Source organism: Pollachius pollachius (assembly GCF_949987615.1).
Source record: "Pollachius pollachius genome assembly, contig: scaffold_60, whole genome shotgun sequence".
In the NCBI taxonomy this organism is placed as follows: Eukaryota; Metazoa; Chordata; class Actinopteri; order Gadiformes; family Gadidae; genus Pollachius; species Pollachius pollachius.
Genome location: NW_027641286.1, coordinates 96419 through 123453, shown reverse-complemented (window position 1 = coordinate 123453; position 27035 = coordinate 96419). Strand labels below are relative to the sequence as shown.

Below are 27035 nucleotides of genomic sequence, written 5' to 3'. Positions count from 1 at the left end.
TCCAGTCTATCTACTCTCTGAGGGGGGGGGGCACTCCCCCTTCCCCCTGCACTACCCTCCACCCCCCAACGCCCCCTCTCTCTAGCCCCACCCGTTTCATCCACCAACCCGTCACAGGCATAGCCGGATTGGCCGGAGCGCGTTGTCAGTCATGACCAGGGGGAGCCAATCAGTATGTGGAGAGCGAGGAGGAGGAAGAGGGGGGCTGGAGGGAGCCGGAGGAGTTGGAGCGTCTCATGTGGGGCAGCAGGTAGGGGTCCGCCCCCAGCTGGTGGACGTCGAAGCGGTCCTCCTTGCGGTACGCCAGACAGCGTCGGATGAACGCCTGGAGGGGGGGAGGCATGTTGATATACTGGACTAGCAGGTTCAGACTGTGGACTAGCAGGTTCAGACTGTGGACTAGCAGGTTCAGACTGTGGACTAGCAGGTTCAGACTGTGGACTAGCAGGTTCAGACTGTGGACTAGCAGGTTCAGACTGTGGACTAGCAGGTTCAGACTGTGGACTAGCAGGTTCAGACTGTGGACTAGCAGGTTCAGACTGTGGACTAGCAGGTTCAGACTGTGGACTAGCAGGTTCAGACTGTGGACTAGCAGGTTCAGACTGTGGACTAGCAGGTTCAGACTGTGGACTACAGTGTTCCTGTTCCAGAACACGCGTCCAGTCCCATCGCTGGAGCAATGTGACCGGACGACAAACAGGCCACAAACAGGTGACAATAAGGGCGTGGCCGGGCATTCCCCACTGCTGGGTTCAAAGGATTTAGAAAATAATTCAAAAGAAATCGTGCTTGATAAAACTTGTTTTTTGACCAATAGTTTTAGAGGTGCAGTGTGTGGGATTCAGTGGCCTTTAGCGGTGAGGTTGCAGATTGCAACCACTGGAAATGTGTAGTTGTTAGGGTTAGCCCTAACCCTAACAACTACACACAGGGTTAGCCCTAACCCTAACCTTGTGTGTAGTTGTTCAGTCTGTACAACTATGTGTCGTAGCTTACAAGGTGCAAAGCAATTTAAATTATTAATTGAAAACATGTCTCCATTGTTGGTTATCCGCCTGGGCTACTGGTCAAAGCCCACAGTGGGCTCACTGGAAGAGGTCATTGGAAGGTCAAGAAAACAACCAACCATTCATGGGTTTATAAAGTAATTAAAAACATCTATGAACATTATATTCTACTGCCAAGTCCGTTCCACTAGATGCCACTAAATTATACAGTTTTAGGAAGAGGAAATCTCACTTGTGGTTTATATATGACGAGTGAGTGAGTGAGTGAGTGAGTGAGTGAGTGAGTGAGTGAGTGAGTGAGTGAGTGAGTGAGAGAGAGTCAGTACCTTAGCCTCCGTACTGGCCTGCGGTTTAGCGGGGAACTGGACCTCTGTGGCCTTCAGGATGGTGTTCTCCTGGAGAATGTCCTGCTGGGACTGGTTGTGTCCAAAGGGCTGGGGACAGAGGGACAGGGACAGAGGGACAGGGTCAGAGGGACAGAGAGACAGAGACAGGGACAGAGGGACAGGGTCAGAGGGACAGAGACAGGGACAGAGGGACAGGGTCAGAGGGACAGAGACAGAGGGACAGAGACAGAGGGACAGGGTCAGAGGGACAGGGTCAGAGGGACAGGGTCAGAGGGACAGGGACAGGGTCAGAGAGACAGGGTCAGAGGGACAGGGTCAGAGGGACAGGGTCAGAGAGACAGGGTCAGAGGGACAGGGTCAGAGGGACAGGGTCAGAGAGACAGGGTCAGAGGGACAGGGTCAGAGGGACAGGGTCAGAGGGACAGGGACAGGGTCAGAGAGACAGGGTCAGAGGGACAGGGTCAGAGGGACAGGGTCAGAGAGACAGGGACAGAGAGACAGACACCACCTCTCAGGACCACACTCCCATAGGCCTAGTGGAGGATCTGCTCATGTCTTAATGACATGTCACAGACCAATCCCACTCTGTCATTAGCGGTGGGTTAGGGTTAGGGTTAGTACCGTGACCTGAAGGTTGAATCACCAGGGAGATAGAAACTAAAACTTATGGTTGTCTGGGCGGGTGGTCATTTGTTGACCTTTTGCCCGGTACCATTTCTTAAATGATTTAATTTCTCCAAAAAAGGTTTCTATGCATCTACAGAATATGTGTGTTGTGAGAAGTGTTCCGGTTAAATGCCATCGATTCGTCGATCGTCCGACAATAATAACTGATGATCTGCTCTCCTCCCCTTCTTAACGTCCTTATGCATGGATCCTCTCCAGGATCCATGCATAAGGACTGCATGTCTATCTGGAGCCATGATGTGAATAACGTGTGGAAAGCAAGACGGGACATACAGGGTTAGGGTTAGGGTGGCTGACAGCCCCCGGTCCGTACCTTGCGTCCGTAGAGGCACTGGAAGAAGATGACTCCTACAGACCAGACGTCCACCTTGTTGGAGATCTTAGGAGGCTCCTTCCCCACCACGAAGCACTCTGGGGGCAGGTACCTAACACACACACACACACACACACACACACACACACCGTGTCAATGCCTCAGGACCAGTCAGCCACAGAGGCAGAATAGTGCAGCGCTAAGGGGCTTGACTTCCGGCTGAATGGCGCCGGGTTTGAACCCCAACGCAGTGGGGTTAGGGCTCAGCCTGCTGCTGAACGGACTGTGTCTGAATTATTCACAAGTAGCTATTGACAGAAGCATGGCACTCAGAGTGAACCACGACGCGTTTAGTGTTCATCCTTTAGTTACTTATCGGGTCGCCCTCCGACCCGGGTCGCCCTCCGACCCAAAGTCAGAAGATGGCGTAGTGTTAGTAAAAAAAATCTCCAACAGGTCGCCATGGCAACCCGGTTACCAGGGGAACCCGGCGTGCGTGCACTGAACACAGTCAGCGCCCCATCTCACCAGTAGGTGCCGGCCCCCTGAGAGGTGAGGTCCATGCCGTCCGCGCCGTAGTTGTCGTCGTCCATGATCTTGGAGAGGCCGAAGTCAGTGATCTTGATCTCGCCGCAGGCCGTGCCGTCTACCAGTAGGATGTTACCTAGACACACACACACACACACTTTAGTATATAGTCACGTTCCCATTAGACCCAGCAGAAGATTCCATCCCATTACAGTCCTGTGTCAGTTCCCAATGTGTCTCTGTCCCTACTGGGAGACGCGTGTGTCCTGATGGTTTTTGGTGGATGTGAATCAGACACATTACATGTCACAGTCTGATTATTTCCTCAGCCACTACAGGTGACCCTAACCCTAGCCCTAACCCGGTTATGGTGTTGGGACAGCCTAGCAGCTCCTCAACGCCCTGTATCCAAATGCATCCCTAACCCTAACCCTAACCCTGTATCCAAATGCACTCTGATACACCTGGAATAACAGCCTCTCCTCAAAGACCAAGTAGTGCAACTCCTTTCTACTCGCTAGAAGCAGATGATCCAGAATGATTGGTGCATTAAGGTCTGTGGCTGGAGGGGGGGGCAGCTAGACGGGTGGAGGTGACGGGTGTTTAAGTAGGCAGATTGAGAGGATTTGTGTATAGTTAGGTGAAGGCGATTGGTGTAAAGGTTTGTGGGTTGAAGGTCATGAGGGTGTAGTGAGTGAAGGTGTATGGTGCGGTGGGTGGGGGTGATTTGTATGCCGTCAGGCGGGGGGGTTGAGACCCACCAGGTTTGAGGTCGTAGTGGATGATGGGGGGTTTGATCTCGTTGAGGTAGCGTAGGGCGTTGACGATCTGCATGACGATGGAGCGAGCCTCCTTCTCCGACATCAGCTTGTTCTGCTTCAGGTAGAAGTCCAGGTCGTTGCCCTCGCAGAACTCCAGCACCGTGCAGAACCTGGCCACCATCAGAGAGATAATACCAGTGCAACCCTAGCCCAGTACTACTTGGCACCACGGCTAGGGCAGCGGTGACCTAGATAAAGACATCACTAGGGCTGCATTCCAATGAGCTCTCTGCACGCCCTGGCGTCCTAAACCTTCAGTTGTTCTCCTCGATCGACAGAATCGAGGTCTACCCAGAATAAGGAGAGCTACAGAAGCATACTAACGCGGCCTCCGAACCAGCTTTTGGCCGAGGGACCACATGTATAATGTGCAGAATGTGGATTCTTAGGGAGCTTTCACACCTGCCTTGTTTGGTTCGAACCAAAACAAAACAAAAATCGCTGGTGCGGACCTTTTGGGCTGGTGTGAATACAAACCATCGAACTCTGGGGCGGACCAAACAGCCGGTCCATGACCCAGCCTGAGAGGTGGTCTCTGTTCGCTTCCAAACGAACACTGGAGCGGTTCGCTTGAGATGTGAAAGCGACCGCGCTCGGTCCGATCCAGTTCTCAAAATCATGCGACGCTTTGGACGTAACAGACACCCGTGTGCATTATGGGAATTATTGTTTGATAAGCGGTAACTCCGAGACTAGCAGCACGTTGTCGGACCGTCGGGTGAAAATGAGTCTTGGCTCAACATGGAGCAAAGAGGAGACGGAACGTCTATTGGGTATTTGGGTCTGATATCCAATGGACGTTACATCTCCTCTTTGCTCCATGTTGAGCCAAGACTCATTTTCTCAGACGGTCTGACGAAGCACGTAAAACGTATGCTGGAAAACACACATGAAAACGCCGATGCATTTAACACATTCAGCACCAGGATGAGGGAGAAGGAGATGGACCGGTCCGCAGCTCAATGTATATCATACATATAGCTGGATATCCATGACTGTTTACTTCACCGGCACTTTCCCCCCCCTTTTTTATTTAACGCGTGACCCCGGCCCAGACCTTTTTGTCCAATGATTGAACGATCATTGCACACATGTGGGTTTGTTGTCAAACTCTGGGACTGTTGCGAAAATTTAAATGTGAAAAGGAACCGAACCAAACCAAAAAATAAACATTGTATTTTGGTCTGGACCAAAGAGAGCTAACAAACGGACTTTCCTTGTGTGAATACACCCTTAGACTGCGTCATTAGACTAGTCGAATGTCTAAGGATCACTGATTGCTACTGCTTGTTTCTGCTACGGCATAGTGAATAGGCAAGAGGATGTAGGCAAACATTTTGGAATGCACCCTACCGACTGAGGCAAACCCATAAGTGTTCACATAGGAACTCACGTGTCGGTATCCAGGGAGAAATAGTCGTAGAGTTTGACTATTCTGGGATGGTCCAGCTGCTTGTGTATCCGGTACTCTCGGCATGCATGTCTGCAGAGGAGAACAGCCGTTACCGTGGTGATTCAACAGGAAACGTGTTGGAGAGCATTTAGACTTAAACACAACAGCAAAGTCAATTAAAGTAATACCTAATGAATCTCAAAACCCAAAGTGGACAGAAGCAATGGAATCGGACAACAGAGTGAAATAAGGGCAGTCCCTACTTGTGGTAGTTCTCCTTCTTCTCCTCTCTCCAGTTCTTGTTGAGCTGGTGGATTTTGACCGCAGCGTAGCGCTGCTCAAACAGGTCAAAAGCCTACAAGTCGCCCCAGGAAAAAACACTTTTTAAAAACCATGAAAGAGAGCAACTGTATAAACACAGAAAAGATGAGAAACTGGGCCCCATTTAGCTGGTGTCCATCTTGGTCCTGAACTCCTGCTAGCTTTTAGAACCAAGATGGAACCGAGATGGCCGCTAGATGAACGCAGGCCCAAAGCGCGCGGCCATGTACCTTGTAGACTTCACTGAAGCCGCCCCTCCCAAGGAGGTGTAACAGCAGGTACCTCTCATTCAGAGTAGGGTGGTCTTTAAACCTGGGAGAAAGACCACAAGGAACACTGATGGTTAAAGATCTATACAATAAAAAAGATAAGCAGAGTCAGCACATCCATGGATTACATTTTTAAACAACTTCATCGCAATGATTCAATTAAATTGCTGGATATAGTAAAAAATAGTAAAAACGTTGAGTAAACATTCGTACCCACATATTTCTTTTTCCTCGTATAAACATTAAGTGCCATTAATGGCCTCACATATACACATATTGGGTTGCGTCCCGTCCTTAAAGTTGTTGAAATGTTGCTTAAGAAGTTGTTTTCATTTTGCTGAAGAAGACCTTTTAATTTTGCTTTAGAATTCAAACATTTTTTTGCTCAAGGCTAATTAAATAAAACTTAAGTTGTCGAAAATGTTCATGGACATTTGCTCCAATAATAACTTTGTCCAATGAACAGTCTGTTCCATTCGTCTGGCTCCAAAGCCAGTAGACACCGTCCAGAGGTGTGTGTGCGTGTGGTGTGTTGGGGGCGGGACTCACGAGGAGCTGTCCTCGTTGTTGATCCTCTTCAGCTCTCTGATGTGGAGGTTCCTCACCCGCTCTAACCTCTCCAGCTCCGCCTGGATCTCTGCCTCCTCCTGAACACACACAGTCAGTCAGTCCGTCCGTTCCTCCTCCTGAACACACAGTCCGTCCGTTCCTCCTCCTGAACACACACAGTCAGTCAGTCCGTCCGTTCCTCCTCCTGAACACACACAGTCAGTCAGTCCGTCCGTTCCTCCTCCTGAACACACACAGTCAGTCCGTCCGTTCCTCCTCCTGAACACACACAGTCAGTCAGTCCGTCCGTTCCTCCTCCTGAACACACACAGTCAGTCCGTCCGTTCCTCCTCCTGAACACACACAGTCAGTCCGTCCGTTCCTCCTCCTGAACACACACAGTCAGTGAGTCCGTCCCTCCTCCTGAACACAGTCAGTCAGTCCGTTCCTCCTCCTGAACAGTCAGTCCGTTCCTCCTCCTGAACAGTCAGTCCGTTCCTCCTCCTCCTGAACAGTCAGTCCGTTCCTCCTCCTCCTCCTGAACAGTCAGTCCGTTCCTCCTCCTCCTCCTGAACAATCAGTCCGTTCCTGCTCCTCCTCCTGAACAGTCAGTCCGTTCCTCCTCCTCCTCCTGAACAGTCAGTCCGTTCCTCCTCCTCCTCCTAAACAGTCAGTCCGTTCCTCCTCCTCCTCCTAAACAGTCAGTCCGTTCCTCCTCCTCCTCCTAAACAGTCAGTCCGTCCGTTCCTCCTCCTGAACAGTCAGTCCATTCCTCCTCCTCCTCCTAAACAGTCAGTCAGTCCGTTCCTCCTCCTAAACAGTCAGTCCATCCGTTCCTCCTCCTAAACAGTCAGTCCGTTCCTCCTCTTAAACAGTCAGTCCATTCCTCCTCCTAAACAGTCAGTCCATCCGTTCCTCCTCCTAAACAGTCAGTCCATTCCTCCTCCTCCTAAACAGTCCGTCCGTTCCTCCTCCTAAACAGTCAGTCCGTTCCTCCTCCTCCTAGCCACCTCAAGGTAGGCTGGATTGAACCAGAACTTGGGACTCCGGCATGCATCTGATTAGGCCTAATTGAGTGTGACGTATATTATAGTACACCATTCTATCTTTGCATCACCGCAATTCCTCTGCTTGTCTTTCACGACGTGACCTACCTTCTTGAGATGGCCGAGGCGAAGCTTGAAGATCTCCTCCTGTTCGTGGTACTCGGCCAGGGTCAGCCTGTTAACACAACAGCGTTAGCTCTTCAACGTCGACCACAACAGCAGCACATTGAAAGCAGCCATGGCAGGACAGGCCTGGTCTGAAAGGGCCTCCATCTAACACCAGGTCAGAGTTTGAATCATCATCGCAAGCCCCTTCAACATCGACCCTTTAGCGACATCAAAGATGGAAGGGTCCACTCTGATGTATGGATGGATCAGCCTACCCAGTGGACTGTACCAACTGGGAGGTTGCTCTAGTATCAGTCATCTATCTGGGACAGCTCATGCATCAGTCATGCATACCACTGCAATTTGTTTCCCAGTGTCAAGTCAAAATAGATCTAAAGTATCCAATAGCTACGGAAATACATGGACTGAATATGTGGAAGTACAAAGAACCTTTTCGTACAGTGGGCTTGTGGTGGATTAGCATGCTTACAGCTCCATTTGATTTGACACCAAACCAGTCATGAACAAAATGTGTTTGGGAACACTTTGTAGAACCTGGAAATAATGTCGGACTGTGGAGGCCCTGACCCCGCCCCCAGAGGGCAGGACGCTCTAACACCGCCCCCAGCTGCTCATTGGTCCAGTTCCCTTTCACCTTGGATACAAGCGTCTGCTTCAAAGACTAAGGCAGTGATTGGCTCATTAGCAGGATATCAAGGGCAGTGATTGGCTCATTAGCAGGATATCAAGGGCAGTGATTGGCACCGGGTGGATCCCTGTCCGCTGTGATCAGAATGGAGGTTTGAACTCACAGCTGGGGCAGAGAGGGCTTGAGGAAGGGGTCGGGGTCGTTGCCGTTGACGACCTTGGTCTTGCGCTGCTTGAGCTCAGAGGTGGCGGCGACGGCCAGCGAGGGCGAGGCCGGGTTGGGCGGCTTGCGCTTGGCCAGCAGCTTCCTCTGGCGCTCAATGTCCTCCCGCTGCTGGTTGATGGCCTCCTGCTGCCTACACACACACACACACAATGTGTCCTTTTAAGAGCTGGTGCCTAGCGGTGAGGTTGGGCTCAGTGCGTCGGTGGGCAGCCATTTTAGGGCTTTGCGGGAACAGAGGTTATAAAGTAAACGTGCAAAGTCTGTCCTCATTGGGTTATCATCAATAAACGTTGGGTATCATTTCCATGTTTCTTTACTTTCCAATAGTAGTGATCAGACGGAGGTCAGGGCCCTGGGGTTCTCACAGATCAGATACCTGAAGCCCTGTGTAGATGGCTTTGGCATTGCAAGGGGTGTGGCTTTATTAGTCCAAACTAAACAGAAGGTAAAAAAAAAATTTACTTTCGGATTTGCCTTCTACTCCCATTAGTGACTTAAAGCGATGCCATTTATTGAAAAATGAGGATTCTTTATTAGCCGATAATAACTCCTTGGGCTGAGATGGCTTCTCCATTATCAGACGCTGCCTCCAGTTCCTGAGTAGGCTGACGTCAGTCATCCACATGACTCAGAAGAAGCCTGAAACCTGCCCAGTCACGTCCCACTGCGGTCAACCCTCACAGTCCACATTAACTTATATCAAATATTCCATCAAATAGTAAAGGCCTACGGGACTGTGTTAAGGCATGCTTGTGTGTCCGTACTTTACTCAATTCTGAACTGTGTGTCCGTCCGTCCGTCCGTCCGTCCCTACTCGACTAGGTTCTGTACTGTGTGTGTCCGTCCGTACTCAACACACACACACAGTGTGTGTGTGTGTGTGTGTGTGTGTGTGTGTGTGTGTGTGTGTGTGTGTGTGTGTGTGTGTGTGTGTGTGTGTGTGTGTGTGTGTGTGTGTGTGTGTGTGTGTGTGTGTGTGTGTGTGTGTGTGTGTGTCCGTACTTGACCAGGTTCTGGAATGCGTATCCGTCCGTCCACTGCTCCGTGTAGGAGGCTCCATGCCTCACCGTAGTGAAGTGGCCAAGGCGCAGGCGGTCCTGCATGCTCTTCTCCCGGCACGACTGCTTCTCCTGGGTGCTCTGCACACAGACAACACAGCACACCCAGACTGTGATCCCAATACAAGACGTGGATCACAGGCCCCTACAGCCAGGCCCCTACAGTCAGGGTTAGGGTAACTAAGGCTAACCCTAACCCTAACCCCTACAGCCAGGCCCCTACAGCCAGGCCCCTACAGTCAGGGTTAGGGTAACTAAGGCTAACCCTAACCCTAACCCCTACAGCCAGGCCCCTACAGTCAGGGTTAGGGTTAGGGTTAGGGTAACTAAGGCTAACCCTAACCCTAACCCCGACAGCCAGGCCCCTACAGCCAGGGTTAGGGTAACTAAGGCTAACCCTAACCCCTACAGCCAGGCCCCTACAGCCAGGGTTAGGGTTAGGGTAACTAAGGCTAACCCTAACCTCTACAGCCAGGCCCCTACAGCCAGGCCCCTACAGCCAGGGTTAGGGTTAGGGTAACTAAGGCTAACCCTAACCCCTACAGCCAGGGTTAGGGTTAGGGTAACTAAGGCTAACCCTAACCCCTACAGCCAGGCCCCTACAGCCAGGCCCCTACAGTCAGGGTTAGGGTAACTAAGGCTAACCCTAACCCTAACCCCTACAGCCAGGCCCCTACAGTCAGGGTTAGGGTTAGGGTTAGGGTAACTAAGGCTAACCCTAACCCTAACCCCGACAGCCAGGCCCCTACAGCCAGGGTTAGGGTAACTAAGGCTAACCCTAACCCCTACAGCCAGGCCCCTACAGCCAGGGTTAGGGTTAGGGTAACTAAGGCTAACCCTAACCTCTACAGCCAGGCCCCTACAGCCAGGGTTAGGGTTAGGGTAACTAAGGCTAACCCTAACCTCTACAGCCAGGCCCCTACAGCCAGGCCCCTACAGCCAGGCCCCTACAGCCAGGGTTAGGGTTAGGGTAACTAAGGCTAACCCTAACCCCTACAGCCAGGGTTAGGGTTAGGGTAACTAAGGCTAACCCTAACCCCTACAGCCAGGGTTAGGGTTAGGGTAACTAAGGCTAACCCTAACCCCTACAGCCAGGGTTAGGGTTAGGGTAACTAAGGCTAACCCTAACCCCTACAGCCAGGGTTAGGGTTAGGGTAACTAAGGCTAACCCTAACCCCTACAGCCAGGGTTAGGGTTAGGGTAACTAAGGCTAACCCTAACCCCTACAGCCAGGCCCTTGACACACGTCATGGTTTGTATCATTTTCTACCACAGCAACAAACTACAAACACTCGACTATCGTTTTGTTTTAGAAAAATATCTTGTTACACGTTCCGTGTTTTCATTTGAAATCAACATCGCAAAACACGGGTAAAGCAAACAGAACCCTCACACACGCGCACACGCACACACACACACACACACACGCACACACACGCACACACACGCACAGGTTACCTTCTCTATGAGCAGCTTCTTGCTCATGGTAATACACTTGTTCAGCCTCTCCTTGTACTTCTCCAGAAGCTTCTGTTGCTCGTCTATCTGACGCCGTAGGTCACAGTTGGCCTGTCGAGAGAAACAGGAACACAACTCTTTAAAAACAAGGTCTGCACTTCAGAAGTCAGACCCCACTGAAAAGCGCATGATTTGGTAATACACACAGGTTGTTTCAAACGCAGTTGGTGATTGGCTCAAATTGGTGTCAGGTGACGTCACTTGCCCTACAAACAGGGACTGACCTGAAGAACAAATCACCGGGCTCTAATGTGGAACCAATCAGAGGCAGTTGGTCTTTGACACAGTGCTATGGTTCGTTTTAAACAGCACAATCGCTGGAATCACGTACCTTCACAGTCGCCTCAGTGACCACAAAGGAAGTAAAGAAAGTACCCTGAGCAGGTCGTCGATGCGGCCCTCCTTCTTCTCCAGGTCCAGACTCTTGTTGCTCTCCAGTGCGGCCAGTTTAAGGCCCGTCAGCTCCGTCTGAGAGGAGAGGACGGAGAGCAGAGTGGGATTGGACTTCAGAGGCAGGACTGGACACAAGGGAAACAGCCTGATAAGATTAAACTTCTAAAACCAGTGAAACTATAGTTCAGACCAACTATAATACTATGGATATAATGAATCCCCTCCATCCGCCATGTTTATGAGTGCATGGGAATCCTCTAATGGTTAGCTGGGCTCGCTGTCCAACTGCCTCCTGAGAGGTCACATGACTCTTCCCCTCTTTATTCCGCGTGTCTCACCTGGACAGAGGGACAGGGTCAGAGGGACAGACTTTCTCACCTGGACACACTTGCTGGACAAAGCCTTAGGATTCATCAGCTGTTCTCCGAAACACAGGCTGGTAGGAGAGGAGCTGTTCTGTCGCACCTGAAGGAAAAATAATACAATTAACGTCCCTTTACGACTTTAAATGTCAAGATAGTTCAAGACACCTACCCCGCCCACCCCCCAACCCCCCTTGACGACCCATCCTCTGATCCCCAGACGGAGAGAACCACAACAAACAAAACACAACAACGACGCCGCCGTTTTAACGATACGGCTCGTTTCCATGTCTGGGTTCTTACGATGGAGCCTGGAGCTGAGTGGGAGTTCTGTGGGGAGCGGAGGGCTGGTGGGACACCCCTGCCAGGACTGGAACCATTCCCCCCCTGGAACTAAAGGAGGGGGGGAGAAACAGATGGACATTGGGAGGGTGAACCACCCCAGGATGAACGCTAACCCTAACGCCAAGAAGAGCTGCCTTAGTTGGGTTAGGGTTAGGGTCACGGTTAGGGCTAACCCTAACCCTAAACCCTAACCCTAACGCCAAGAAGAGCTGCCTTAGTTGGGTTAGGGTTAGGGTCACGGTTAGGGCTAACCCTAACCCTAAACCCTAACCCTAATGCCAAGAAGAGCTGCCTTAGTTGGGTTAGGGTTAGGGTCACGGTTAGGGCTAACCCTAACCCTAAACCCTAACCCTAATGCGAAGAAGAGCTGCGTTTGTTGTTGTTTTTGAAAAGACACTCACGTCAAAGTAGTCACTGATTTTGGGCCCGCGCGTAGAGGTCTTCCCTGCAGTAGAGAAATAAATAAACAACTTTAACATGATTATGGAAGAAAAAAAGAGCCGCGCACTGCCACGACTAACGCAGGCGGAGTGCTGCGATTGGCTACGAGGAGTGTCCTTCATACCCTGGCTGCTGTCTGAATGGGTGTCGGCTTTCCTCTTCCTCCCCCGGGAAGACTCTGAGTGCTTCTTCTCCGGGGTCTGGACGGCGAGGAAAACAACAACAAAAGAACCGGGAGGTTAAGACAACACGGGGGATAAGAGCTACGCTAACAGTGTGAACAGGCAGGTAAAGGACATCCTGGGGGGGGCAGCGTACGTACCGAGTAGGCAGGGGAGCTGCCCCTCTTCATATCAGAGTTCTGGAGAGAGGGGAGACAGTGGGAAGGACAGACACACAGCAGGACGGAGCCATTTAATACTCAGTCATTTAGAAATGAGAGAGAGAGACGCCGCCCCCCCACCCTTTCCTCCCTCCTGCTGTCGAAGGCCAATAAAACATTCACTCATCACGATCATCCCTTCAGGATACTGTGAACGGATAACAGGATAACTCATAACTTGTCCATGCATTGGAAGCATTAATGTCCGTGTCATTGTGGCTGGGGCAGCAGGCCTCTTCTAACCCTACTAAGGGCTGTCTGCTCGTGCTCGTGTGAGTGTCAAACACTATCTCTTGATGTGGACTCTGTGTGTTGGAGTGGTGTGCATTAGGCGGGAGGGTGGTAGTAGAGAGTGTGTGTGCAGCTATGTGAATGGGAGTGTTTTCCACTTACCTCCGACTCTTTGTCACTGGAGGAGCCCAGGCTGCCATAACTGTGGTTGGAGCACTCGTTGGCCAGACCCTGAGAACAGCCAGCAGGGCCCTGTTAACGTTAAGCTACTCAGGCTTCTTCTTCAATGCTGGAATGAGCAACCCATCTGAGTATTGTTAAGGTAAACATACTTTATTTTACATATATTACAGATATTTTACAGGTACTCCTGACTAGAACAATTTTCCTTTGAATATATATTCAACAACAGATAAGTGATAAACCAAGCACCATCAATACAGATGAAGACTGGGTCAGTTATGTTGATTAGCTTGCTGATGTAATAACAAAGATGTACCGATTTGAGTAGGGCTAATATTGCTCAACGGTTGGGTGAAAAGAAGATAGCCGATAGACAATGTTAAACAAGACAACTACCTGGGGAAAAAGATTGCTCAGATGTCCCTTCTCAAACCATGTATCAACTTGTATCAATGAATGATTCTCTGCTCCATTTTATCAACTAAGCCCAACTCAATATGCATAAAAGTCCCCCTGAAGGATGAAGCCACAGCTATTCAATCACACATGTATTTGTTTAATCTATCTATTCTCTAGCGTACGTACCTGTAGGTTCATAGCAAACAGACGAAATGTAACTGTGGTCACAACAATATCCTGACAACTAAAGTAAATAGAAATTAATCAGGAAATGGCATCCGACACTAAAGTACCTTCCGGCAGCCGTAGCAAAAACTACAAATACCCTTTTCTTGAAAGACTTGTCTGGCATCACTCAAGGACTGTAAACAGCCAAGCTAAGAAAAACAAGACGGCCACTTTGAAAGGTTCTCTGTCCCTTGTTTATGCCAGGTCACATTCATCTCTTAGCTTGGGGCCAGCTCCCTGACTGGGTTGATGATGCTACAGGCCGACAGACGGAGGTAGCAGGCAGACCTTTGTGTTGTTCTATCTTTGAGTTGTGTCCTCTCCATCAGGGGGTAACCTTATATATGCCTCCATCATACAAAGGGGCAGCAGGATGTCTCCACAACAAAGAGCCTTGTTTGTTGTCAGACAACAAATGGGCTGATGTTCATTTTAAATGCTCTTCATCCATCTCAATTCCTCAAGCGCTAATACAACATCAAATGCTAACAGAATGCCACCTTTTAGCTCAAAATAAGTGATAACGGAACAATCAAGTCCTTACATGGGCTACAGTATCCCCGTCCTCCTACACCCTGCTCAACACACCGCCTGTGGGCGACCGCACGGTAACCCCACATTACCTTGGCCCCCCCGCTGGTGCTCCCGGTGCTTCCGCCCGTGTTCCCGCTGACCGCTCCCATGAACCTGGCCTCCAGCAGCTCCTGCCTACGGGGGTCCAGGCTGTGCAGCTCCTCCATGGGCCCTGACGTTGGGACGGTTGACAGGTTAGCCGGTGTACCCCTAAACCAGTACAGTGTACCCCTAAACTAGGACGTGTACCCCTAAACCAGGACGGTGTACCCCTAAACCAGTACAGTGTACCCCTAAACTAGGAAGGGTACCCCTAAACCAGGACGGTGTACCCCTAAACCAGGACGTGTACCCCTACACCAGTACAGTGTACCCCTAAACTAGGACGTGTACCCCTAAACCAGGACAGTGTACCCCTAAACTAGGACATGTACCCCTAAACCAGGACGGTGTACCCCTAAACCAGGACAGTGTACCCCTAAACCAGGAAGGTGTACACCTTAACCAGGACTGCTTTAAATCAGCGGATATCCTATGCAGCGAGCTACGGTACCCTTAACTAGTATAACTTAGAGACAGAGGGGACATCCAATAGGATAGTCCATTCCTGGTGTACCCCCAAACCACTACTGGTTGAGGACACTGAATATGCCATAGGCTAAAGTATAAAGACAGGTACCCCTATAACAAATCCTCTCCAATACAGAGTGGACATCAAATAGGTTGGTCTCCATAGTGTGTATCATAACCAGGTTAGGTTTAAACAATAACAGTGGATAACAGGTTAGCTAGTGCCTGGGGTCTACCCCTTCACCTAACCAGAACAGCTTACAGGTGTAGTGGGCAAGTCAGTATTATAATCAAGCTAGTATGGAATGCAGAACAATCCTGGACCAGGATTGTTCTGCATTCCATACTAGCTTGATCAGGATTCCTGGTAAGGCGGACACGGCTCAGGCAGTGATGCTTAAGAAGAGACGCTAAAAGGGCAACGCTGGGGGTCTTTGACCTGGCTACCCGACAACAAGAGAGACTCAGGTTTGGTATTGCTGGCCTCAATAGCAGGCATACATCAGGGAAAACAGTCCTACTGAGGGCCCAAGACTAGCACGATGTGTCGGACAGAGGGCATCAATAAATCAGTCTCTACACAGAAGCTCCTTCCAACACTGAGCAGGCTTTCACCTACCTACCATTTTAGAATAACAACAACCATGAATTGTTTGCCTGGCAGCAAGCGAACACTTCTTCCCCTCCCAAGGGTCTGGGTGGAAAGCAACAGGATGGAGGATAATAAGCACATTGAGCGAGACATGTCTAAAGATGTTTGATCAGGTTCTGAACAGGTCACTTAGTATCAATACAAATAGATTAGGGCTCTGTAGTAAAGGGCATTGGGCTACACATGTACGTCAATGTACTTAATGATAAGAAAATCTGCCTTCTCCTGAACACGTATGGGGGGTGAAGCAGAATCAGAATGCAGAAACTATGACACATATGTAGTTGTGTTTTCGGCTGACGATGAATCGCTGCTCATAACCAACGTTGAAACGAGGGTGGGTGTTTTCTTGGTTAGATATATAGCCATTTTCGATCATATTTTACCCAGCTCTATACGGAAGAATGGCTCTTATAACACAACAGCCTTACACTGTTAAACAGTAATGGTCACTGTATACAATAAGGTTGTCTTAGGGAACCCTAATTGTGGGAAATAGCTTCAATTTTTTACCTAGTCAAACAACACCCCGAATGAGGCCAGCTTACTACCTAAACTTTGTCCGATTGATCGTCCGTGGAGGAATAAAGCGAAGAGAAAATAGTCCAAAGCTGGATCCCTTTAACATTACAGTTCTAGTACACCGGTGAGGTCATAGTTTGTAGCTCGTTTTGATTAAAAGTTTTGCAGTCGGCGATATGCAAAGTACACCAAAACGTAGGCTACCACACCATGTCTACAATGTCTACAAGTAAAAGCCAAGGCCTTGTGTTAAGTTGAGAGCACCGGGGGAGTGCTTTGCGTTACATTCATACACACGGTGTCTCTATCTCCACTCGGGTGTTTGTGTAGGGAGACACACAATGGAGCAAAAAGTGCTGCGCAATATAGATCGATTTCGATCATAAGTACGAGGAAACGGCGAAATCCAAAACAACCACCCGAACCACAGCGAGGCTAGCCGTGTCTTTGTGAGGGAACACGGTAGTTCGCTGCTGCTCCTACGCCGGCCATCCACCCAACTGACAGCTGACGTTTGGGTTCCGATTCACGGCATCAGTGAACTTGACATCCATTTTTACTTCCACCAACAGCTGGTCGACATGTCATCATGGCCACCCACAAAAACTACAACGAAAAAAATGATCGCGGAAGAGGCGACGTCAAGGGATTGATGTTATCCGTGCATTTGTACGCGATATACCTTCCTTGGTCTTGGCGGTCGCCGTTATATGTTGTTGAGTAATCGTTGGGGACGAGGAGAGCTGTGACCAAGATGGCGTCGCCTCCAAACTTCCACCACTTCCACTGTTACTTTGGACACTCATGAAGCCACTTTGCTGCCGAGCGGAGCCAGCACACACAACGCCATCCGATCAAATCCAAAATCCCAAACTTGCGTGCATCGTTCAACACTTCGTGTAGTAAAAAACCGCGGCCAATGTGTTCAGTGCATGTTTGTTTATCCGCCTCGCGTTTTGATAACGTGTCGGTCCTGCAGAGTGCCTTCTTCGCGTACGTAAGATTCGCTGAAATGGATACAATGTAACCTTTGCATGATGACCGCGCGTCTGTCAGCATCCAGTTCGCGAGGGGAGCTTTGATTCTGGAAGAGGCTATCGCGAGGCTGGGGCGCACCTAGCAGGCGCGAGGGGGATGGCATGACACCGACACACAAACGCACAGACACACACACACGCTGATCCAGGATCATTTTGCTCACTTCCGAAATTCGGATTATGTTTATTGGCAGACCAAACTCAACGTTGACCCGAGAACAGCTTCTCCTCAGCGAAAACAACAAACGGCTCAGAAAATGGCCGGAAGTTAATGTTTATATCAGACATGTATTGGTTTATACAGTTTGAAGGCTTTCAAGCCTATGAGTAAATATAAAGTAGAACATGTTTTTTGCACTATAGTCGGATAGTTATTTTCTTTTTATAGCAAACGAATTTCATGAAAGTTCGCATATAGATGATTGATGAACCAATATAAAAAATAGTTATATAACATAGTGGCAGGTCCTACATTCAACGAATTTATATATTTGTAAGTGTGTGTGTGTGTGTGTGTGTGTGTGTGTGTGTGTGTGTGTGTGTGTGTGTGTGTGTGTGCGCCTGCGCGGCCGCGTACATGCGCACGAGTGCCATTTTCTTGAGGTGGGGCTATGGTCTTGCCTTGGTAGGTATGCTATTGTCGCGGGCTGGGAGGCAAGTTGTTGAAAAAGTGCACGGCGCAGGTGGGACAGTGGTGTGCCTGGCGATGGAAGGTCTTTTGTTCCAAATTTGGTGCAGTGCAGCCTTTTACATTCATCTGGGGAAAGGTGACCACAATTTTCACTTGGTGTCGAGCCTACTGCTACATATTCACCTACTCTCGTTTCACATGCATTCAAACAAACTAGTATGGATATGCGTGTTTGGACTTCGACGTTTTGCAGATTCACTCACGTTTTAACAAACTAGTTGCTCGCAGATTAAAATGTTTTCATCCAAAACGGCCAAAGAAGAATATACTAATAAGTTAATACTAACCGTAATAATAGATACTGCTATCTAAGGAGTAGAAATAAACCTACTCATCTAAAGCAATAAACAGTAGCATTATATAGGCTAGTAGTATACTGGGCCCAGCTGGATTGTGTCAAGCTTAATTCATTTTTTCATGAAGCTAATTCACGCGTAAAACTACATTTCGGCGTCTGTGAACAGTGCCTAGCGGTGCGTTTGAACAATGGGCGTCAAATGCATGGGAGGGTTTGATCAGCCCGTTATTCCACTTGCAGCCGTGTTGCATCAGGGTGCAGATTGAGGTGCAATCAGGCTGCACCCCATGTGCACCTGCCCATAGTAACCTGGATGGTTTTTTTGGGGGGGCGGGGGTGCTCGGTTTCCATAGTAACAGAGCAATCGTCTTGACAGGCAATGAGGGAGTGTATAAGCAGGCCATGCCCCACGGAGTGTGGTCGACTGTACACACACACACACACACACACACGTTTATCATGCCACTTCAGGATTGAAATTGGAATTCCATTATCAGCATGCAATGCAGGCTAGAGTGTGCATGTGTGTGTGGCTGTGTAGGTACCCGTGTGTTCCTGCAGAGCTGAAGATGTCCAGTGGAAAGCAAGAGTTGGCTGCCCTTTATAAAAAGACGTGCTTGTATGGAAACACACCAACCTGAAGCTCTCCAAGAATCGTACATTGAAAATAGTATAGTTTATTTCTTCTTGAAACCCAAATACATTTGGTTAAATATGATCAATCCATGTATATAAATACACCTTGAATTATAATATTCTGATTTATCCGGTTTCTTCAATAAAACCAAGCATAGAGAGGTAGTGTTGGCAATTTAAATGTGCATTTTTATTTTTTTCATACTCATTGCTTATTTGTTTGTTAGATAGTTTTAAACACATCAGTAAAAATGAACCAAATAACTACTATTGTTTACTATTATATAACATTTAGGGACCATTTAGGTTATATTTTATGGTATTGTATTTATATGTACATAGCTACTACTTGTTACAGATATTGAAATATAATGAAAATAACACAGGAATTAATTAAATGACAAATTACAAATTACTGGTATATAAATAAATGCATGGCAGATTTAAGATAAAACACTAAACAAACAATCCCTTTTACATTGTTGCACGATTACATGAAAATTACATATATTGAATTGGAATTGTAGAAATTTAAAAAAGAGATTGTTCACTAAAAACAAAAAAAATCAATTTTATCCAGTTGAACCTTCAAACATCTATCAGTGGTGTGAAAAGTATTGTTCCATGGTATGTTAAGCTACATGCTATGTTATTATTGTTAATAGTAAGTCATTTTTTTGTTGTTTGTTTTGCGTGCTGATGGTTTAGTTATCCATTCTTTTCCTGTTTTTTTTTAATCTTTTGTCTTGTATGTTGAATTCTTGTCTTGTTATATGTTATGTGTGGACCCTAGGAAGAGTAGTTGATGTCTTCTGCATCAGCTAATGGGGATCCAAATAAAATCCCCCAAAAAAAAAAATCCTAAGCATGTCTTTGTGCTCTCCTCAGGAGAACATCTGGTTCCTTGGTAAGACAGACAGCCGTTCCTTCTCATACATGCTGATGTAGGACATTAGAAGGTCCTCCATTTTATAACCCTGGGGGCACAGAAAGAGAGAAACCAGGTTAAATGTACAATATCATTGACGTCAGCTTTTGGATTTTATCAAAACATGATTTAGCCTCCAATACTTTTGCTAGCTGCAATTCTTTGGAAAAAGATCAGCACCAGTATTTACCAGAGGGGTTTCACAGGAGAACGTTCCTTTGACCAAGCCCCCAATGGTCATGTGGAAGTGGTTGTTGCCGGTCTGCCAGTCAGTGATTTTGCCAAAGGGGTGCATGACCAGTAGCTCCTGAAAGGTGGACATTATAGAAAACACATTACTACTGCTATTTACTGTTAAGGCAACTAGCGGGCAGGCGGTTAGAAACCTCCTTCACTTATTTCAGATACATGTCATTAAGGAGCAGGTAAGGTGTAAGGCTTGCTCAAGGATGTCTGCTGGCAGGATATGGATGTTGGGGATTGAACCTGGTAACGTTTGGCTGGGAGTCAAAGCCAATTCATTATCCTGCCCAACATTACTTGATACGTTATTAAAAAAACTAAAAACAGGATCGAAAAAACAAAACAAGCAAAGTGTGACAAATACGTATACAATCTGAATACATTGTCTGTTCGCTTAACAAATTAGGAGGGGCATTCACACACCCCGGTCATATTGAATACAGAGCATCTGACTGCTAGAGTTTCTCTGCACTCTGTCCAGTCGTTTTCTAAAACTTGCTCATGCAGAGCTTTTTGTAGTTACTTTGACATTTAGTGCATGCAATTGCATTATCCTCAGCCTCTCTTGTAATGTGCTTTGGATGAAAGCGTGCGCTGACGGACTAAACGTAAACGCTGTCCACACCCGACACGGTACCTTAGTCTTTGGGTCTATGAAGCTGACGCCCACTTTGCTGATGGCAATCCTCATGTTGGTCGGGTAGCTGGGCTCACACGTTTGCTGCGGAGTAAATCACAGTTCACCATGGTGCTTCAGCGTCTGCATGGCCCTCCAGGTTCACCCTAGGGTTATTCTTCGCCATTCTGGACAATGCACACCGATGGCTCACCTTCACTTCGAAGAAGGTGCAGCCGAACGTGGGCCAGGAGGAGATGGTCTTCAGGAACTTGATTCGCGCCTCGTCGGCCGTGATGCCCATCTGCTTGTTGTAGGATGAGATGATGTTCTACGGAGGAGGAAGACACAGCGCACACCTTTGAATATATGTTTACTTCACTTGAGTATAGATCCATTTCTGGGGGGGATGGATATGCTACTGTATATACTATATATATATATATATATATATATACACACTACCAGCTACTTGGTAAAAATGGGTCGTCGTTATTGCTGTTGTGCACTTCAGCTGTTTCCCACCTGGGATGACTTATAAATTGTTTTACTTATGGTCTCAATTTTTATTATTATTTTTCTATCTTGAGCAGAGCGATTGTGAGAAGTACTTCCTTCAGGATGAAATAAATAGGCAGAATATCTGAATTCATCTTATTCTACACTGGCAGTTTGGGGGAAAGCCTTTTGAACTCTTTCCAACTCCTCTGGTCCACTCTCCTCTGACCTTACCTTCTTCCACTCCTCGCTGGTCATGAGGTCTATCTGGTCCTCTGGGACAAGCTCCTTCAAAATCCTGGGGATCATGACGAACTGGGAGCGGTCCGAGTCCGTCTGGATCCTGAAGAGCAGCGCGGCCAGATCGATCATGTCCTCCCTTGAGCAGTTGTGGTAGCCTCTCAGATACCGGGGCATCTCCTGGGGACGTCAGAGAACCTCGGTCAGGTCCGGCTCACACACTCTGAACCTCGTGGCCCAGCTTCTCCCCCTTCCCTTCAGCGTCCCTTTTGTTGTACCATTTATTTGATGTTCAAGAAAATGTAGTAAGCTTTCCTAAGCCAATGACATAATCTGTTTCCTCCTATGTCCCATCTGTGATTAATAAAGTTCATTTTAACTTATAATTTTATTAGTATACTTTGACATAATGCAATCAAACTTGAAACCAGAACTACTTCTAAGTTAAATAATCAGTCTTAACGTCTGAGCAGAAATTTCCCTCCATCTGCGGTTTGAAATGTATATGTCGAAAAATGTTAATTGTAAGACCTGAACAATAGTGAAAGTAAAGGTAAAAAGCATATCAGTTAATTGTGAGACTTCTATACAAAAGTGAAATTCAAAAACATCAGTGTTGAATGTGAGACCTCCATACCTGTGGGTAATGGAAGATGAGGTCAGCTATAAGATCTCTACCAGGGATGACGTTGAACCAAAGCTTCCTCATGAAGAACACCAGGAATGCAGAAGGTGTTGCTGGGAAATCAACGTGTTAAAGGATGTAGCCAAGTACCATGCTCAGTGCCCTGACACTTTAAGTAGCCTTACATGGTAATACTCTACAACGCTAAGCTAACAGACATGTGAGGGACCCTAGCATGCTAAGCAGGCCTACCCCCAAATGCTAATATGCTACAACTCTGAGTAAACGTACATGCTTAGTACCTCAACATGCTAATACGCCATAACCCTGAGTGCACTTACATGCTAAGTGAATGCTTAGTACCATAACATGCTCAATCATCCAAACCTCTGTTGGCACGATGAGGAGAAACCCGGTGGACAGGAATGTGGAAAAAACATACTAGGACCACAATCGGGTATGAATCCCCTGCTAACTGTGTTGCTATTCAGCGCCAGAGCTAACCGATTAGCCAACATAACTCCCTAGCATGTGAATCAAAGAGGAGGGCATTACCCTCTTTGGCTTTCTTTATTTTCTTCGGGGGTTCCGCATTCTGTCGTAGGCTGTCAAAGAAATACATCTCATCGTCCAGATTAGAGACCTGAACACAGAAGAACAAAACACAGGGTTAGGGTAACCTAACTAACTAACCCTAACTAACTCACACTATTTGAACTGAATCTGAACCAGCGAGGAGAATTGATTTCCTGTCCCAAGTCGCAATTGGAAAGCAGTTAGGTCCCCAGAACATGGATACTTGTTCGGATACATTTCATTAGGTAGCAGGTCGGGACACCCACAGTTAGGACCGCCAACATCGGGGTGCAACCTTTGGCGGGCCTCACCTTGACGGCTGTCTTCATGAAGAGGCCGTAGCCGTCTGGGGAGCTGAGGTTGAGCTGAGTGGCGATGGTGGAGCAGAGGTCTCTGATCATGGTCGTGGACGTGACCTCGAACAGCTGAGGAGATCAGGAAGGAAGCAGTATCATGTTTATTATGTTCTATATAACACAGCGCTCCCCCACATTGAAGGTGATCAAAGTAGGGCTCCAGTCATACAACAGAAGAAGACGAGAAAGAAGATGAAGATGAAGAAGAAGACGACGAAGACAAAGAAGAAGACGAAGAAGAAGAAGATGTGGCATTGTCGGGTCTCACTTCATCTTCCTCGTTTGGGAAGATGACCTTGTGGTAGATCTGGGTGCTGTTCCTGTGGATGGCGTCCACCTCTGCGTAGTGTGGTGGGTGCTGCCTCGGCTCCAAGCTAGGGTCAGGGTTAGGGTCAGGGTTAGGGTCAGGGTTAGGGTCAGGGTTAGGGTTACCCTAACCCTCACCCTGGGCTCCAAGCTAGTGACAAGACAAGGACCGTAGGAATAGCTTCTTCAGAGAACCTTCAGAGAACCTTCAGGTCCACCAAAACAAGAACCGTAGGAATAGCTTCATACTGTTTAACACCTTTATACAGAGAGAACCTTCAGAGAACCTTCAGAGAACCTTCAGGTCCACCAAAACAAGAACCGTAGGAATAGCTTCAGACTGATTAACACCTTTATACAGAGAGAACCTTCAGAGAACCTTCAGGGAACCTTTAGATCCACCAAAACAAGAACCGTAGGAATAGCTTCATACTGTTTAACACCTTTATACAGAGAACCTTCAGAGAACCTTTAGATCCACCAGTATTGGCATCTAACAATACTGGTGGACCAAGGCAGATGCTTCAGGATGCCTTGAATAATGTCATCTGATTCCATGAGTAATCTGATTCCATGTTTCCATTAGTATCTGATTCCATTAGAAACCTGATTTATTGTAACCCTTAGTAACCCTGACATGTTATCCAGTAGTAATTTGATAACATGTAATCTGGGAGTAATCTGATAACATGTAATCCAAGAGTAATCGGACTAAATGTAATCCAGTAGTAATCTGATAACATGTAATCCAGTAGTAATCTGATAACATGTAATCCAGTAGTAATCTGATAACATGTAATCCAGTAGTAATCTGATAACATGTAATCCAGGAGTAATCTGATCAAATGTTATCCGGTACTAATCTGATGACTGACCTCAGAATGTTCTGGAGCCTCTTCAGGCAGTCAGGGGCCAGCGGGTCCCGGGGCCGAGACTTCAGGAAGCGGTGGGCGTGTTTGGCCAAACTATTGCTGGGTGGGAACAGACCGGTACACAGCCACATCAGCTGCCAGCCCAACTCCATGCTCACCCTGGGAGGGAGAGGGAGAGAGAGTGAGGAGAGGGAGGGAGGGAGGGGAGGGAGGGAGGGGGAGGGAGAGGGCGAGAGAGAGAGGAGAGAGAGAGAGAGAGAGAGAGAGAGAGAGAGAGAGAGAGAGAGAGAGAGAGAGAGAGAGAGAGAGAGAGAGGGAGAGAGGGAGAGAGAGGGGAGGGAGAGTGAGGGGGAAGGAAAGAGGGAGAGAGAGAGAGAGAGAGAGAGAGAGATGGGGTGGATGGAGAGAGAGAATTTTAGAGAGAGGGGAGGCGAACAGAGAAAGAGAGGAGAGAAGTGAAGAAGTGGAGAGATGAGGGGAGGGGGAGAAGGAAAGAGAGTGGTGGGAAGAGAGAGAAACAGAGCGAATGAGATTTGCATTGAGCGAGAGATAATAGAGCGAGGGATGAGTGGACAGGGCATGTTCCTGATCATGTTGGGATTGATCAGACCTGGTGCTGTCGTCAGTGTCAATGCTCTGGTATAGCGGGTGGTAAACATCTAGAGACGACTGCAGTCCCTAAATACAACACAATGGAAGAATCCAACAGTAGTCTACTGGAGACGCTGGCCGTGTGTGGGAGAAACCGGGCATGTGCACAAAGATACACACACTCACACCAATCAGAACACTAGAACACATTAACATACCCGCACACACACGCGCACACACCGGTTCCCATCCAAACGCTGGCACACTTGAATCCGTACATAAACCATGGAGACACAAACACACACTTGCACAGACAGACACAAACACACACCTGCACAAACACACTCACAGTGATCCAAACACAAGCACACTTAAAGCCCTACACGCATTCCCCACACATACACCACCACACGCTCATACTGATCCAAACACGAGCAAACAGAAACCCTACAAACACACACACTTTACACACACACAATTCAAACACCAGCCTACCCACACAAACACACACCTGTTGCGGTTGTTGGTCATCTGCTTCATGATCTGGCAGTAGATCTCGTCCTGCAGGGCGGGATGTTGCGTGGCCGGCCCGAAGATCTGGTCCGTCAGCTCCATAGGGCTCCTGGCGTGCTTGATGGGGTAGTCGCCCATGTACTTCAGGATGGGTGAGGGCCAAAGGTCAAGGAGCATTGGGTCTAGGGTTAGGGTTAGGGTTAGGCTAACCCTAACCCTGTACTTCAGGATGGGTGAGGGCCAAAGGTCAAGGAGCGTTGGGTATAGGGTTAGGGTTAGGTTTAGGCTAACCCTAACCCTGTACTTCAGGATGGGTGAGGGCCAAAGGTCAAGGACCGTTGGGTCTAGGGTTAGGGTTAGGGTTAGGCTAGGGTTAGGCTAACCCTAACCCTAACCCTGTACTTCAGGATGTGTGAGGGTCAAAGGTCAAGGAGCGTTGGGTCTAGGGTTAGGGTAGGGTTAGGCTAGGGTTAGGCTAACCCTTACCCTAACCCTGTACTTCAGGATGGGTGAGGGCCAAAGGTCAAGGACCGTTGGGTCTAGGGTTAGGGTTAGGCTAACCCTAACCCTGTACTTCAGGATGGGTGAGGGCCAAAGGTCAAGGACCGTTGGGTCTAGGGTTAGGCTAGAGTTAGGCTAACCCTAACCCTAACCCTGTACTTCAGGATGGGTGAGGGCCAAAGGTCAAGGGCCGTTGGGTCTAGGGTTAGGGTTAGGCTAACCCTAACCCTAGCCCTGTACTTCAGGATGGGTGAGGGCCAGGGGCAAAGGTCAAGGACCGTCGTATAATCACTCCTTTACTGCCCATTCAAGAATAAAGCACCCTCACTTATTCTCTATATGTACATCTATCATACAAATATCTACTAGCAAGCACATACTAGTTGCTTTGAACTAGGTGAAGAAGGTACCATATGTCAACAGTTAAAAAAAAAGGTCTAAATTCATCTTTTCAATGAAATGCAGGTTTGACAAATTCATACCTCCCCTCTCTGTTGGCTTCCATTAGCTAAGAGCACTAAACTGTGAACCCACAAAGGATGAGCCCAAACACATTGCTATATAGAACCCAATGACTACCAACAGGGGTTGCTGTCGCTGCAGTCGACTGAAGTGATTGAAAGGATATCCACGAAGGCGTTGCAGGCCATCGTGCTGAGTTCCGAGTTGTTTGTCAGAGTTCTGAGCAGCGGTTGTTTGAGGGGTTCCTTGGAGCTGACCCACAGCCTCTCTCTGAACGCCAGTTGGGTTGCTCCTACCCGATTCAAGTCCTTACCTGCCATTCTGGTACTGTGAGGAAGAGAGAGTGGGCCAGGTTGATAATATTAGCGCTCATATTAGTATCAGTGATGTCACCAGCCACGACTTTGAGCCAATCAGAAAATATATTACAAAACGGTCTTAGATCAATGATGGTGATTTTTTAACAAAACATTTTTTCGAATTTTTTATTTATTATTTGGTCACACAGCGATACGCACTTGTGATCATTCATGATAGTAATCAATTATGATATTTATATTGATAAATAATATTAAACGGTCCACAAACTTCCAACTGACGTGGTTGTTGTTGTTGGATTACAGCACCGTAAACAATTTATATTACAACACCGATTCTTGGTTGTTTGATTACCCAAAGTTCTCCAGTGCAAACTCTTTGATGGAGACGGGGGCTACGGCCTCCTCTCTCTGTGTGGGGCCCTGGCCAGCGAACGCCCTCGGCTGGTTGTAACCAGGATTCAGCAGATTCTTCAATGACAACGTGCAATTCATCAGTATGACCACACGGGGGCAGTATTGTATCCGGTACATCGATTCAACGTTGCATCCATTCGATAAGAAAAACAAAACATATGATATATATATATAATATGTATAGATATGTAT

The 27035-nt window shown here is 48.0% G+C and overlaps 2 protein-coding genes across 3 annotated transcripts in view; both read right to left on the bottom strand.

Annotated features, from left to right (window-relative positions):
• Positions 1–69: 69 nt before the first annotated feature.
• Positions 70–17230, bottom strand: LOC307091677 (serine/threonine-protein kinase tousled-like 1-B). Of its 2 annotated transcripts, XM_079759325.1 has the most exons (22): positions 16803–17230; positions 14427–14548; positions 13156–13224; positions 12703–12741; positions 12505–12580; positions 12341–12384; positions 11898–11987; positions 11611–11697; positions 11215–11307; positions 10780–10890; positions 9266–9402; positions 8202–8393; positions 7390–7456; positions 6236–6333; positions 5648–5729; positions 5360–5451; positions 5097–5186; positions 3644–3813; positions 2883–3018; positions 2355–2466; positions 1334–1441; positions 70–325 (listed from the first exon to the last, which is right to left on the bottom strand). In XM_079759325.1, exons 1-22 carry the CDS (start codon positions 16924–16926, stop codon positions 170–172), a joined length of 2295 nt encoding a protein of 764 aa, XP_079615451.1. In that variant the 5' UTR covers positions 16927–17230; the 3' UTR covers positions 70–169. The 2 variants fall into 2 exon arrangements, with proteins under 2 accessions (XP_079615451.1, XP_079615452.1); XM_079759326.1 differs by lacking the exon at positions 12703–12741.
• Positions 17231–19647: 2417 nt separating this feature from the next.
• LOC307091678 (unconventional myosin-VIIb-like) overlaps positions 19648–27035 on the bottom strand; it is a gene marked incomplete at its 5' end in the record, with an annotated part of 31714 nt that continues 24326 nt past the window's right edge. Inside the window, 13 exons of the mRNA XM_079759327.1 lie at positions 19648–19759; positions 19901–20017; positions 20591–20674; positions 20784–20900; positions 21302–21487; positions 21945–22045; positions 22488–22575; positions 22820–22933; positions 23133–23238; positions 24046–24201; positions 25145–25287; positions 26265–26436; positions 26782–26897. Coding sequence (XP_079615453.1) covers positions 19667–19759; positions 19901–20017; positions 20591–20674; positions 20784–20900; positions 21302–21487; positions 21945–22045; positions 22488–22575; positions 22820–22933; positions 23133–23238; positions 24046–24201; positions 25145–25287; positions 26265–26436; positions 26782–26897 — 1593 coding nt within the window. The 3' untranslated portion in view covers positions 19648–19666. The remainder of the gene's footprint in view (positions 19760–19900; positions 20018–20590; positions 20675–20783; positions 20901–21301; positions 21488–21944; positions 22046–22487; positions 22576–22819; positions 22934–23132; positions 23239–24045; positions 24202–25144; positions 25288–26264; positions 26437–26781; positions 26898–27035) is intronic.